The sequence below is a fragment of the Phyllostomus hastatus genome, unplaced genomic scaffold, assembly GCF_019186645.2.
Source record: "Phyllostomus hastatus isolate PE091 unplaced genomic scaffold, TTU_PhHast_1.1 phas_scaffold_177, whole genome shotgun sequence".
In the NCBI taxonomy this organism is placed as follows: domain Eukaryota; kingdom Metazoa; phylum Chordata; class Mammalia; order Chiroptera; family Phyllostomidae; genus Phyllostomus; species Phyllostomus hastatus.
The window spans coordinates 468,290-482,570 of NW_025334012.1; the positions used below are offsets into that span (position 1 = coordinate 468,290).

Consider the following 14,281-nt stretch of genomic DNA (forward strand, 5'->3'; position numbering starts at 1 on the left):
GGAAAATATGACAGGGCAACTCATGGCAACTGGGAGAACTGTGTAAAATCCCAAGGTTCCTACTTTGAAGGGGACTGAGGCATCATTGTCCTATGTGCAATGCTTCTTGTATCTTGTATCTTCTTCAATAAATGTCTCTACTTTTCATATTACATGGTTGTATACCTTCTGGACAGCCCTCACGCTTGCTTTCAAACATTTTATGTGACAATGTGACATTTACTATTATTACGGGCAACACAGGCATTAATTAAATCAACACACTTGTAAGGATATTATATCCAAAGAGTGCTAAATGTAATAACAGAAAAATATAGAAACCTATGGAAGAAAACTAAGTCTCAAATAGATGACATAATTTTCTAGTTAATAATAAAATGAGTTAACTTTTATTGAATGAAAAATAAGTATTGGGCATTGTGTTCGGTACTTTATATGTGTTAATCCATTTCTGCTACATGGCCTTCCTATCAGAAAGTCTTATATGATGATCCTATATAGGAGAAACTGAGGCAGAAAGATGTTGAGTAATTGGTTCAGTAAATCAGATTCCAGAGTTCATTCACTTAAGTATTAATGTAGCTGATAAATGATGAAGTCATGACCTAACTACAAAGCTTACTTTATTGAACAAGCTGAATTAGTCCATAAATTATAAAATAGGATGTTTTCTCATACTGGACTATGTAATTCAGTGTGCATGCAGCTGTCAAATGTATGATGAATATTTTGTAGAAGGTAGAAATAATAGGTTAGTTCATTTTATGGTGTTTTTTCAACAAAATATAGTGAAAAAAGTATGTTATTGTAGGAAAACAAAAGAAAATTTGAAGCCAGACACATTGGGACTTGCCTTTTGATTGTAGGTTAATCATTACTCTGTGAGTCTCTGTTTGCTCATCTTTAAAAAGGGGACCATGACACTAAAAGCAGCATTGGTTGTCACATTATGTGAAATAACATATAGTCAGGCAGGACCTGAATCTTGGTAATAAGCATTATTATTATCTGTTTCCCTCTCTCTCATGTATGTATGAGTGAGAGTCTAAACATTCTTCAGATATCCGCTGTTCCCAGGGAAATATATGTGAATAAAAATGTACTTATTACATTGCTACTTCCTGCAACATTTATGTTTTCTAAATATGCATGGATTAGTTTTCCTCACAAAACCACCAATTAGAGTCAAAAACTTTTAGATAAGTGAGGAGAAAAATATAAAATATCATAACAATTATTTCTTAGAGAAGTACAGTAAATATCCTCTATTTTCTCTATCACATTGCTTAATTTAATTTTATTTTTATTTTTAATAGTATATTTTATTGATTCTGTAATTACACTTGTCCCATTTCCTCCCTTTATTCCCCTCCACCCTGCACAACCCCTCCCAACCACATCCCCCCCACTTTAGTTCATGTCCATGGGTCATACATGTAAGTTCTTTGGCTTCTATATTTCCTATACTATTCTTTTTTTTAAGATTTTATTTATTTATTTTTTAGAGAGGGAAGGGAGGGAGAAAGAGAGAGAGAGAGAAACATCAATGTGTGGTTGCTGGGGTCGTGGAATGTAACCCTGGAATGTATCCTGACTGGAAATCGAACCTGCGACACTTTGGTTCGCAGCCCGAGCTCAATCCACTGAGCTACGCCAGCCAGGGCTATTTCCTATATTATCCTTAATCTCCCCCTGTCTATTTCCTACCTACCACTTATGCTAGTTATTCTCTACCTTTTTCCCCCTTCTCCCCCTCCCATCCCCTGCTGATAACCCTCTATGTGATCTCCATTTCTGTGGTTCTGTTCCTATTCTAGTTTGCTTAGTTTGTTTTTGTTTTTGTTTTAGGTGTGGTTGTTAATAATTGTGAGTTTGTTGTCATTTTACTGGTCATATTTTTTGTCTTCTTTTTCTTAGATAAATCCCTTTAACATTTCATATAATAAGGGCTTGGTGACGATGCTCAGTTTTTTAAATAAATAGAGACCCCAGCAGAATTAACTTTAAAAGGAGAACAATAATTTAAGATCCTTCATGAGAGACTGTCATTAATAAGGGAATTCCTTCAATTTTAGATAAAAATTCTGGATCTACTGGAATAATTCACTAACACAAAAAATGTTTAATTAGCACATACTATTCTATGTCCAGCACAGTGTAGCATGAAATAAAAGACAAACTGTTTTAATAGGCTGATGGTGTTGTCCCAGCCAGCCAGTCAGTTCCTGAAGGCACGTGGGATCATTCCTCCTTTATGTTTAACATGTGTGTACGTGGGCATCACTGCAGGCTTCACATTCCTAGTGTCAATCACACACGTCAGTGACATTATGGGTCACTTGTGTTTGTAAACAGTTTTGTTGCCCTATAACTCATATTTTTCCTCAGAGTCATTGATTGGTCCATTCAGAAACTTTTTTCTCATACATTTGAAAATGGAGATAATTTGTTCACTTTCAAAATGAAGATTCATTTATTGTTTTATGCTACCATTATGATTGAAGCTTTATTTGGTGCCAAGCTAGGCTATAAGGATAAAGACATGGATACTGAGAACAGAATATTTGAACTAATAAAGGGGTTGGCTTTATATAACTAAACATGTGTGTGTTTAAGTAATAATAGATCTGGGTATGTATTTAAGTAGAATCTAGCAGACTATCAATTAAATGTTAAAAGTTACAAAAATAATTATTTATATGTGTGTTTTAACAGAATTTATAGACAATCTGACTTTCAATACATAGTTATTTAAATAGCACCTAGTCATAGGAAAGCTTGAAATAATTATACATGATACTATACAATTAATGAATATTAAAATCTTACCCTGCAGGAAATATTCAGCAAAAAATAGGCTATAAGGTGAAAAAGAAACTTTGAAATACAACTAAAAAAATTGTCTCATTTGGGGGAGTGATTAATTACTGTTCTATGTAGGGCTTTTACTTCATCACTGAAAGTAACATTCACATGTGGTCTCAAAACAGTTGTAACACTTACTTTGCTCAGACCTGACTGGTCTGACATAACATTGAACTAGGAGCTATGGGTAAGTTGGAACAGGAGCACAAAGGATGAACAAGTTCTTGTCTTGCACAAAAATGAAACTAACTTTAATTTACTCAGAATAAATTGCTTCTTTCTTCTTTTGCATCAGCTCTTCCATTTTCTTATATTATAGCACTTAACAAATTACATTGATTTTTCTCTTTAAAGCTTCATAAATTCAACAAAACCCTGTAAGCTGCATATTTTTGTAAGAGCCATTCTTTGCCTGCTTCAGGGAGTTTAATCTGAATCAAGTAATTGTTGGGAGCTTGTCTCCTGTTATGACAGAAGAAAGATGTCTTATTGAAAGTAATTCTCATAAGTGAAAAGAAACAAATGGGTGTCAGGCATGCACATGGGGAAGTTATGGTAAGTCCTCTTTCTAAGAGGTGACCAGTCTCATTAGCTGTTGTGGACATATTTCTCTAAACCCCTAATGGGGTCAAAGCCCCCACATCATTAATTCTACAGAATTATAAAAATAGTAAAAATTATCTCATGACAGTCAACATGTGCATTAACAATTTTGTGTATATGTGTATATAGATATAACTACACCATACAATTGTTTGTAGATACATAGAAATTTTCTGGAAACATAGGAAACTGTTAATGGTGGTAATTTTAAGAAATGAGAATGAAAGATCAAGATAGAGGGAAAAGGAAATATTTTACTCTTTTACTTTATAGTCTTGTAGAGACTGAATATTTTATTCTGAGAGTGTGCAATTTTTATAATCTAAAAGTAGCATATAAAGTCATCAATGTAAAGATGTATAAAAGAAGAGAAAGTATGTCCCATAGATACCTTTATAACATCCACCCTTTTACGCTCACACATCATGTACTTATGTGTCTCATATATAACCACAAAGTTTCTTTACCTATATCTTTTGTAGTTTGTCATTAGATTAGAGCTTTTTATTGTCTATTGAAAATTGATTTTGCTTCCCTGGCCAGGTAGTTCAGTTGGTTAGACTATTGATCTGATACACCAAGTTTGCAGGTTCCATCTCTGGTCAGGGCACATACAAAAATCAACTAATGAATGCATACATAAGTGGAACAACATATTAATCTCTTATTATCTCTCTCAAATCAATAAATAAAATTTAAAATACATAAATAAAATAAAATTGACTTTACTATAAATGCCAGTTAAAGTCAGATCCAGTTGTTATAAATGTATTTTTTATTTAATTTGTTAAAAAAGGGACACTGTGATTTTTCTTCAAAAGTACATTTCTTCTGATCAGTTTCCCCAAAGCTTGTTTCACATCCTTGTTCCTCAGACTATAAATGATGGGGTTCAACATTGGGCTTACAAAAGTGTAGAAAACAGCAATGATTTTGGACTCTTCCACTGACTTGTCCATGGGAGGTCTAACATACATGCAGAACAATGTCCCATAAAACACAGTCACTGCCATTAGATGGGACCCACAGGTGGAAAAAGCTTTCCGCCTGCCTTCAGTAGAACGCATCTTCAGAATAGTGATGAGAATGAAGACGTAGGAGATGAGGATTATGAGGAGGGAGTTGGAAAGGTTAAATCCTGCTACCACAAACATGGATGTCTCCTTAATGAATGTGTCAGAGCAAGAGAGTCGGATGAGGGGTGGATCAGCACAATAGAAGTGATTAATGATATTGGAGCCACAGAAGGTCAAGCGGTATGTCCACATGGTTTCCATAAGGCCACTAAGGAACCCATAGATGTAGGGACCAGCAATCAGGCGAATACAGACACCATTCGACATCTTGCTGCTATAAAGCAAAGGGCTACAGATGGCCATGTACCTATCATAAGCCATCACGGCTAGCATGTAATATTCAGTAATCAGCATGGCAATGAAAAAATAACACTGGACTAAACAAGCAGCATAGGAAATGGTTTTCTTTTCTGATAAGAAGTTCACCAACATCTTAGGAGTCACATTAGTAGAATAGCACAAATCCAAGCAGGACAAACTGGCAAGAAAGAAGTACATGGGGGTGTGCAAGCGTGAATCTATCCTGATCAACACCAACATGCCAAGGTTCCCTCCAACAGTGATCAGGTAGATCACTAGGAACAGTGCAAAGAGGATGGGCTGAAGCTCTGGACGGTCTGTTAATCCTAAGAGGATAAATTCAGTCACCAAGGTGGAATTTTCTCTGAGCATTTTCTTAGGTGCCAGCGCTGCTCACTTAGATGAATTAAAATAAAGAAGTGATTGAGAAGTTTGCCATATGTTTCTTTCTCTCATTTTCCATTCACAGTCCCTCTCACACATCCCTATTATTAGACAGAGTCTGACACTGTAGGAGCTGGGACTTTAAGAAGGTCATGGCCCTTGTTACCTACATGTATAACATTCAGATGATTCTGAAAGAAAATGGCTCTTGTGATACCAACCTGTTTTGGAAAGCAGGAATTAGGACCCAAAGTCTGTCTAAAATGTATTGAACTACCACCTGCCACTTGCAGCTTACCATAAAATCATGCACTTTATCATTGAACTCAATGATGGTTCTGGACAAAATGATGATGTGCTTGGAAAATGGTTTTTTAGTCATTAATGGGGTGTGCATATTTAAAAATTCAGCCTCTGAGAACTGCACTCCCTATTGTATTAGAGAGCTCAAAATTATAGAGGTCTGAAGCAAATGTTCTAGGACCTGTTTGACTGCATTGTTCAAAAAATATAGGAGATTGTGTTATCCTATATAAATAGATCAAAGATAAGAACTCCAAATTTGGAAATAAAGTCCTATATGAATAACTGATGAAGAAATTTTCATTCTGAAAAATTTATATGAATAAAAGCAAGAAACACATAAAGATAAGTATCCAAAACTTATGTCATAGTTTCCTTTGCTTATCCATTCTTTTATTTTTTTTTATTTAACAAAAAGCATTTAAGGGATTTATAACCAACAACAGAATTTGGCAAATTTGACTTTAAGGCTTATGGTGGAACACAAATATGACTCTAAACTTTCCAATAACATATGTAAATAGTTCAGCCTTCTTTATTACAGAACTATAATGTCTAAAAGTTATAAAACAAAAACTAATGAATAGAGAATTATTCTTAGCACTAGAGTTCAGATGATGTTAATTATAATGAAAGGATTATACATTCAGATAATATTGATTATAATTATAGAATAAAATGAGAAATTATTGTGCCAGGCACCTAGGAAATATATTTTCATTATGGATTCTTAATGTTGTCATGTGTTATTTCACAAGTGTTACACTAAAGAAGGTAACGAGTCAAAACTCAAATGCCTGTGGGAGCCATATTAAACCATAAGAATGAGTAAACCGACAGTCTGGGTGAGAGTGAACTGAACTACAGAATGGTTCCCAGACTACGGCATCAGCAGCCACTCAGGCCAGTTGAATTTTTACTGTATGGTCATGTTGTCCCACATCCCAAGATCTTAAGACCTTTCAGTTTTAAAGAGTTATAAGAATTCATTATTTTTATGAGAAATCTAATCAAATACAGTATTGGCAAATAATTTTGTTTTTAAACTTATCTCAGGTGAATAGAAATTTCCCAGGATAGAACACTTGCTTTGTCTACTCTACCATCATGAACTCCAGCACCTTCTCCCTCTCTTGGTTTTCTAGCCCACAAACATAAGGGCAGGATGCATCACCTGATTACACTGTATAAACCTAAGTTGTGGATCATTTTACATTTTTCAGCTTCACACTAGTCAATCATCTACCAGTAAAAACTTATTAGAAAACAGTCTCTTTACCTTAATATAGTTGCTTTATTCTATAGACCTCAGAGCCTACTTACTCAGTATCAGACTTTGACTAAATAATTTCTGAAATTTCCATCATTTGTAACATCCTGACTCATCATTTATGTAGTTTCAAATCCTATACTCATTACTAATCATGTATTTTTAGTTAACATTAAATTTATCCCAAAATTTTCTTTCTCCAATAATTTAAAAAGAGATTTACAAAGTTCAGTGAGAATTTTGTTTTTGCTGCAATGAATATAATTATGCTTGAATTTTTCTCTCTTCAGAATTATTTGTCAAGGTTTTGTTGTTGATGAGGAAACTGTTATTTTCAATAAATAGTATTCTAAAAAATGTATTAGGTTGGCAAGTGCTTACTCCAATATGGTTATTTAATGTGCATTAAATTATTAAATAATAACTTAATGTTCATGCTATGTATAAAGTAAAATAATTAATATGAACACATAATTCCAATACAATTTTATATTTCCTAGTGATCAATCTAAATAACAAATGCTGAGAAATTACACTAATATTCACAGCTCCTTTTGTGGTCACCTGAGTCTAGCTCATGAGGATTCAAAGCTGAAACAAGAGGAGAAAGTGCAGGCATGGAAGTCAGAATTGTCATACCTACCTGACCCAGGAAAGGTTTCTCAGAGACACTAGTGGCCCAAGGAATGAGTTACTGGGAATGATTTACACCTGACTTGCAAATTGGAACTTTTATCCCTGAAGTAATTTTCAACACACCCTGAAAAAAATAATTGCAATGTTACGACAAGAGAAAACTCCAGGGAAATAATAATTCGTGTGGACTCACACTCATTAGAGTCTTGGGATGTGCAAACTGTGATTGCCTCAATTTGTAATCATTTTGAGCTGATTCCTGTGGGTGATCAGGAGTTTATTCTCATAAAATTTGTGTATTAAGGATCACATATATTCCAATCAGATCAGTAAAAATTAATAAAGATTTAAAATAATGACATGATTCATGGACTTTGCTGTTTCTGTGATGTTTACCAATCTGAATTGTTTTGTACAGCCCCTTCCATAAAATTACTACTGTTTGCTGAAATGATTTTCATGTATAGAATAAAGTGGTTAAATTTCAAAACCCAATGAGTAAAATGATTTGAACAAGATATCGTAATGAGTTGTAATGCAGGCGTTGGGTCTAGCAGTTTGAAACTAATATATTATGAAAAACCGAGTGAGCATGTAATTTATCAATATAAGATTTGTTCATACATGAAAAAAGAGTAAATGTGAAAATAGTATATCTATCTTTTCTTCCCATTACCAAGTATCCAATTATCTACTACAACAAAAAAAAATTGTAGTTATGTGAGATAATAGATGTGTTAACTAACCTTGTTGTAATAATAATTTTCAAATATATACCTTTGTAAGCTAAAGCAAGGTTATGTGTCAATAATATCTCAATAAAGCTGGAAAAATATTGGTCAATAAATTTTCGAGAATAAAATCATAAGGCTAGTTCTTTGATAAGAGTACTAAATTACAAATATATAACAATGAAATATCTTTTAGAGTCCCAGTGTATGGTCATTAACCACCTTCTGCTAAATAACCTGTAGATTAAAGAAAAAGTCACCAGGAAAACAAGAAAATATTATAAACTGGATATAAAAATAAGTAGCTTTTAGCTAAAACAATGTTTAGGTGAACTGTATAAACATTTATATGACAAAAAAGTAAGATTGGACATAATAATCCAAACATTCATGTAAAAAACTAGAAAACTCCAGTAAACAAGAAATTATTCTTTTCCAAGACCTGAGCTTATGGATCCAGTATTGCGATTCAAAGGAAAGAAGTAGAATCCTACAACTCAGAGGCCACAAACTAGATCCACAAATTCATGTCTAAGAAAGAATGCTCATTCTGGTCCACTGCCTACTAGCCACTACTGACTATTCCAAAGCACATCAACAGGAAACCATTATTATGACCTACAGTGTGTATGCTTTTACTTAGTAAGTTGGGGTAGAAGGTGTGTTTCTTAAAGAAGATGGTCATAAGAACAGAATAAATTCAAGGAACTAGGCTAACAGCATGTCCCTTCTGTCTACTATTGTAAATAACAAGACCACGCCAGTGTTCCAGGTTGTGACAGCAGAGAAGTTCCACTTAGAAAACTGCCCCTAGATTTGACCTGTCTGCAAATCATCTAGGATGTGGTTAAACCACAGATTTGGATGTTGTAGATCTGAGGTACAGAATGTGATGTCACATTTTTAAAAACCTTTGTGAGAGTCCTGTTGCTGCTAGCCCGAGGACCACACATTGAGGGGCAAGGGAGGAGACTATCAAATGCAGCTCGTTTTTACCCCAAACCTGAAGCTTGTACATGAGCTACGTGAAATACACCCACAAAGAACACCAAACTCGTCATCAAGATGCAAAGACATTTGAGCCAACAGTTTAGAGTTATGGTTTATTAGAAAGTGGAGGCATTGCCATCTTAGTGACCATATTTTGTCTGAGGACATTCTTCAATGCCCGCTTTACATCTTTGTTCTGCAAACTATAGATCAATGGATTAAGCACTGGACTTACAAAGGTGTAGAAGATGGCTATTATATTGGATTCCTCAACAGTCTTGTCTGTTGGTGGTCTCACATACATACAGAAGAGTGTCCCATAAAATAGGGTGACAGCCATCATGTGGGAAGCACAGGTGGAGAATGCTTTGTGCCTTCCCTCTGCTGATTTGATCCTGAGGATGGCAGCAATGATGAAGGCATAGGACACCAGGATGATGGTGAGGGAGCTGGAGAGATTGAAGCCAGCTGATATGAGCATGGTGTGCTCTTTGATGTAAGTGTCAGAGCAGAAAAGTTTGATGAGTGGTGGGTCAGCACAGTAGAAGTGGTTGATGATGTTGGATCTACAGAAGGTCAAGCAGAAGATCAAGATGGCCTGTAACAGGCCACCTGAGAAGCCATACACATAAGGAAATGTGGCCAAGCAGATGCACACCCGCCTGGACATTTTCACACTGTAGCGCAGAGGGTTGCATATGGCCACATAGCGGTCATAGGCCATGGCCGCCAGCATGTAAAACTCAGTGAGGAGGAACGCAATGAAAATGTAACACTGTGTAAAGCAGCCAGCAAAGGTGATGGTCTTCTTCTCTGAGAGGAAATTAGTCAGCATCTGTGGGGTGGCATTGGAGGTATAGCACAAGACAGCAAAGTCTAAGTTAGTGAGAAAGGAGTACATGGGCATGTGAAGGCGAGAGTCCAGTCTGATCAACACTATCATGCCCAAGTTGCCCAAGAGAGTGACCAGGTACACCACCAGGAACAGCACAAAGAGGAGAGGCTGGAGTTCAGGGTGACCTGTGAGCCCCAGGAGAACGAATTCTGTTATTTCACTGTCATTAGTGATGGGCATTTTCTGAGAGTCAGTGCCTGAACTTGAAACAAATGGAAATGGGGCAGACAGGAAGGCAGAGATCAGGTTACTGGTTATTGAAATTATTTTTCTCCAAAATTCATGTCATTTAAAAGGAATACTACCATAAACCAAATTTGTATTTTCACTGTCATTATTTTAATGTGCCTATATATGAATTACCATTATATTTCTATCTCTTATTTATACTTACACCAACAAGTATACCTATAGATAATATATTTATACCCATACTTTTGTCTGTATACCATGTAAAGGCATACATTAAAACCTACCAAAAGACACAGTATGCCAGGGGCTTATAGGTCACTTGGCTCAAACTCCAAAAACTCTTATATTAGGGTAAGCTCCATCTCAAACCTTGAAATGTCCTTACATTTGTGTGAGAAGACAATGTTGGCCTTTGTTGCTTCAGCTGAACCAGGGACAGGTCTATAAAATATTGTCCAGGGAGATCAACAGAACTTTTAATAAACCTAGCCAGGGAAATCAGTTAAAGTTCAAACTCTCCTACTGAAAAGAGAAAGGATTACAGGTACATATTTGTGGATGTGGGCTGGCGGGGGGGATAATTTGGTAAGCCTCAGTTTAAAATTTTAACACAATTTTTTATTCACTGAAAGAAAATAAAAATACCAAAACTTACTTCTGATTCTGATAAGCACTGTTTTCTCAACCTCCGAATAGGGAACTTTCTTGATGCCTCTCGAAGCTGTAAAAGGTAGTCCCATTTATATCCAGCTGTGGGAGGTAGGGACCTGCTCTTAATGCAAATCTCAGGAGGACTTAAAAGTATCAGCAATGACTGTTACATTGGGAATCACCCCTCCTAGGTTTAATTGGAACACTCTGGGATCAGAAAGCTAATTATATGCATCAGTCATAGGTTCCAATTTATTTTCAAATTGAAGTTTACATTCAGTATGACTCTGTATTAATTTCAGATGTACAGCAAAGTGGTTAGACAATCATGTACTTTACAGAGTGGTCCCTCAGATGCTTCAAGTACCCACCTAGCCCCATATGTAGTCATCTCCATATTATTGACTATGGCCCCTGTGCTGTAATCTACATCTCTGTGAATATTCTGCAACTACCAATTTTTACTTCTCAATGCCTTCACCTTTTTCACCCAGTCCCCCAAACCTTGTCCCCTCTGCCAGCTGTCAGCCTGTTCTATGTATCTGGGAGTATGTTTCTGTTTGTTTATTTTGTTCACTAGACTCCGTACAGGAGTGAAATCCTGAGGTATTTGTCTTTCTCTAATTGGCTTACTTCATTTAGCCTAATATCCTCTAGATCAAGGGTGTCAAACTTATTTTCACTGGAGGCCGCATCAACCTTGCAGTTGCCTTCAAAGCGCTAAATGTAATTTTTGGACTATGTAAATGTAACTATTCCTTAACAGTTAAGCCAGAGCTCAACACTGCCCCTGGGTAAAAAAAAAAAAAAAGGTGCCAGCCAGGATAAAACAAGGTGGAGGGCCAGATTCGTCCACAGGCCTTGTGTTTGCCACCTATGCTCTAGATCCATCCTTGCTGCCACAAAAGTTAAGATTTCTATAGTTTTCATAATTTCAAATTTACTATTTGCCCTAAGAGCTCTGCAGAAGGCACACAAACAGATATCATCTTGAAATTTTATGATGATATGATTTTTATCTTTTCTATTTCATTTATACTAAAAGTATCTAACCTCCTAAAATCCAGACCTCTTAACAAAATCCTTTATGCTGAACATCAAGTCTTGGAAAAAATCTGCCATGAGAAAGATTGAGCAACTCAGGGTCATTGGCAAACATATCAGTGAGCATTTCACATGTGCGGACACTTTTATGTAGGTAGTTTGACTGATTTCCTAATTTAATCCTAAGAAGTAGGATCTTCATCCTGAACTTTCAACTAAAGAAACAGATGCAAAACTAAAAGAACAGTGATGGATTAATTTAATCAGTGCCACAGAGCCAGTAAGTGACAGGATAGGATTTGAAGTCCTGTTTTCATAAACCAGGTTGACTATATTTTCAGTTATAGGCAGATGTCATTTCTCAGCCTGCAGTCACAGTTTGTCCCTCCCTTTCTCACCACTGTTTAAACATTCTCTTAGTTCGCCTCTAATCATAGCTTTCCTTTTTCTCGTCAGATTCAAGTGGGTCCTGGTAACCAGAAAAGGCTCAAATTGAAGGGAAGCATTCTTTAGACAAGATATTCAAAGCACAACCATAAAGAAAAGATTCATAAATTTGAACTGTGTTAAAATGAAAAATTCTGTGCCACCAAACATATCATCCACAAAAATAAAATTCAAACCACAAACAGGTTAAAGATATTTGCATTGTATGTATTATTAAAAGATTAGTTCCTGGTACAGAATACATAAGAAGCTATTACAAATGTAGGAAATAAAGATGAAATAATTCAGCTGGAAATTGGGCAAAGAATAGGGACATACAACAAAAAAAGACACATCTTCAACTTTCATCAAAAGCATTTGAAAATACTTAGCTGTACTTGTAATGACAACCCAAAAAGTTATACAAGAAATGGAATCCATTTTGCACCATAATACTAGAAAACATTTTAATAATCTGACAACAATAGGGTATGGCTAAAGTAGATTTACACTTGTTTATATGGAAAAATAATACAATAATTAACGAATAGTAATCCAAGAATAAACTGTTTCACATACTCAAACTGTAAACCTACTTTTGTCCCACCCTATACTGTATTGACAAGAATGTGGAGAAAAGGGCAGTCTCACACACATTGCTGGCTGACAATAAATTGGTAAAGCAATTTGGCTATATCTTGTAAATTTAATGATGTGAGTATCATATAACCCAGAAATCACCATCCTCATTACACACATCAGGGGAACTCTTGAACTGGTACATATTCAGAATTCTTATTGCCACAAGAAAATTTATTGCCGACTTTCATAAAATAAGGAACTGGAAAAATCTAATTGCCCATCAATAGTAGAATGGATAAATATATGATAACATATTTATATATTGACATAGACATTATTAGTGAAAAATACTGCTACATGACTCAGCATGCATAAATCTAAGAATATTTAATGTGAACTAAAATAATTTCAGAAAGACACATATCCTGATTTCATTTACATCAAGTTTTAAATCTAGTAAAACATTATTATATAATTCTGTGGATACATAAACACCTAGAAAATGTTAAAAGTCTACATAGGGAAAATAAACATTAAATTACATTAGAGTTCAATACAGGAACTGGGAAGAAGAACAAAATCAACCAGGGAGGACTTGATTTTAGAATATCTGAGTATGTGAAATATCAGAAACAAAAGTAGCATGGTGTGAGGACTTAATAATGATCACTTATGTTTACACAGTGGTCTTTCTACTATTCTGTTTCTGATTATATGTTAAAAATGGTACATAATTTGGAGATGTATATCGGTTTAAAAAATACTAAAAGACATTTAGTGTTTCATGAAAGACCGTACAAATGAAGATTCCACTGGACCAATACTATCATTCTAAATTTTTTTCTTAGAGTAATAACCTAAAATACCCAGGAATCTTTACTGCTATATGACTTGTTAAAGGCAAAAAATTCACTTCCTATGGTTGAGAAGTTTCTGAGTATAGCCTGGAAATCATTAAGCACTATAAAACTCTAACAAACTTTTATTATTCTAGCACCATCTGATAGTTCTGCCTTTTACAACTTTTTAAGAGTAAGAGTATTATAGATGGGAACATCCAGTTTTAGTTGACTTTAAGGATCAATAGCAATACCTCCTAGTATTGTCTTTGAATTTCTACGCATTACTTTTTTTTCACTCATTGACATGATAACTAAGATTATTCCAAGTTCAATATGTGAATTACAAAACACAACACTCAATAACAAATAGTGATTTATTCAAGTGCTTATTAATTGGTCAGACAATAAGATGTATTGCACACCTAAGACCAGAATGTTTAATTTACTTAACAAACAATTTATTTTGGATAACTTTTCTGAATGCTTCTTTA

General features: G+C 35.0%; 3 protein-coding genes across 3 annotated transcripts in view; all 3 read right to left on the reverse strand.

Moving 5' to 3' along the window:
* Positions 1 to 4,247: 4,247 nt before the first annotated feature.
* On the reverse strand, positions 4,248 to 5,225 carry LOC123831431 (olfactory receptor 1030). The gene has a single exon (XM_045858311.1). It carries the CDS (start codon positions 5,214 to 5,216, stop codon positions 4,248 to 4,250), a length of 969 nt encoding a protein of 322 aa, XP_045714267.1. The 5' UTR covers positions 5,217 to 5,225.
* A 4,039-nt stretch (positions 5,226 to 9,264) lies between these two features.
* LOC123831450 (olfactory receptor 5M11-like) lies at positions 9,265 to 10,233 on the reverse strand. The gene has a single exon (XM_045858327.1). The coding sequence runs from the start codon at positions 10,231 to 10,233 to the stop codon at positions 9,265 to 9,267; it is 969 nt and encodes a 322-aa protein (XP_045714283.1).
* Positions 10,234 to 14,232: 3,999 nt separating this feature from the next.
* LOC123831451 (olfactory receptor 1030-like) overlaps positions 14,233 to 14,281 on the reverse strand; it is a 1,039-nt gene continuing 990 nt past the window's right edge. The window contains exon 2 of the mRNA XM_045858328.1: positions 14,233 to 14,281. Within this exon, the coding sequence (XP_045714284.1) occupies positions 14,233 to 14,281 (49 nt within the window).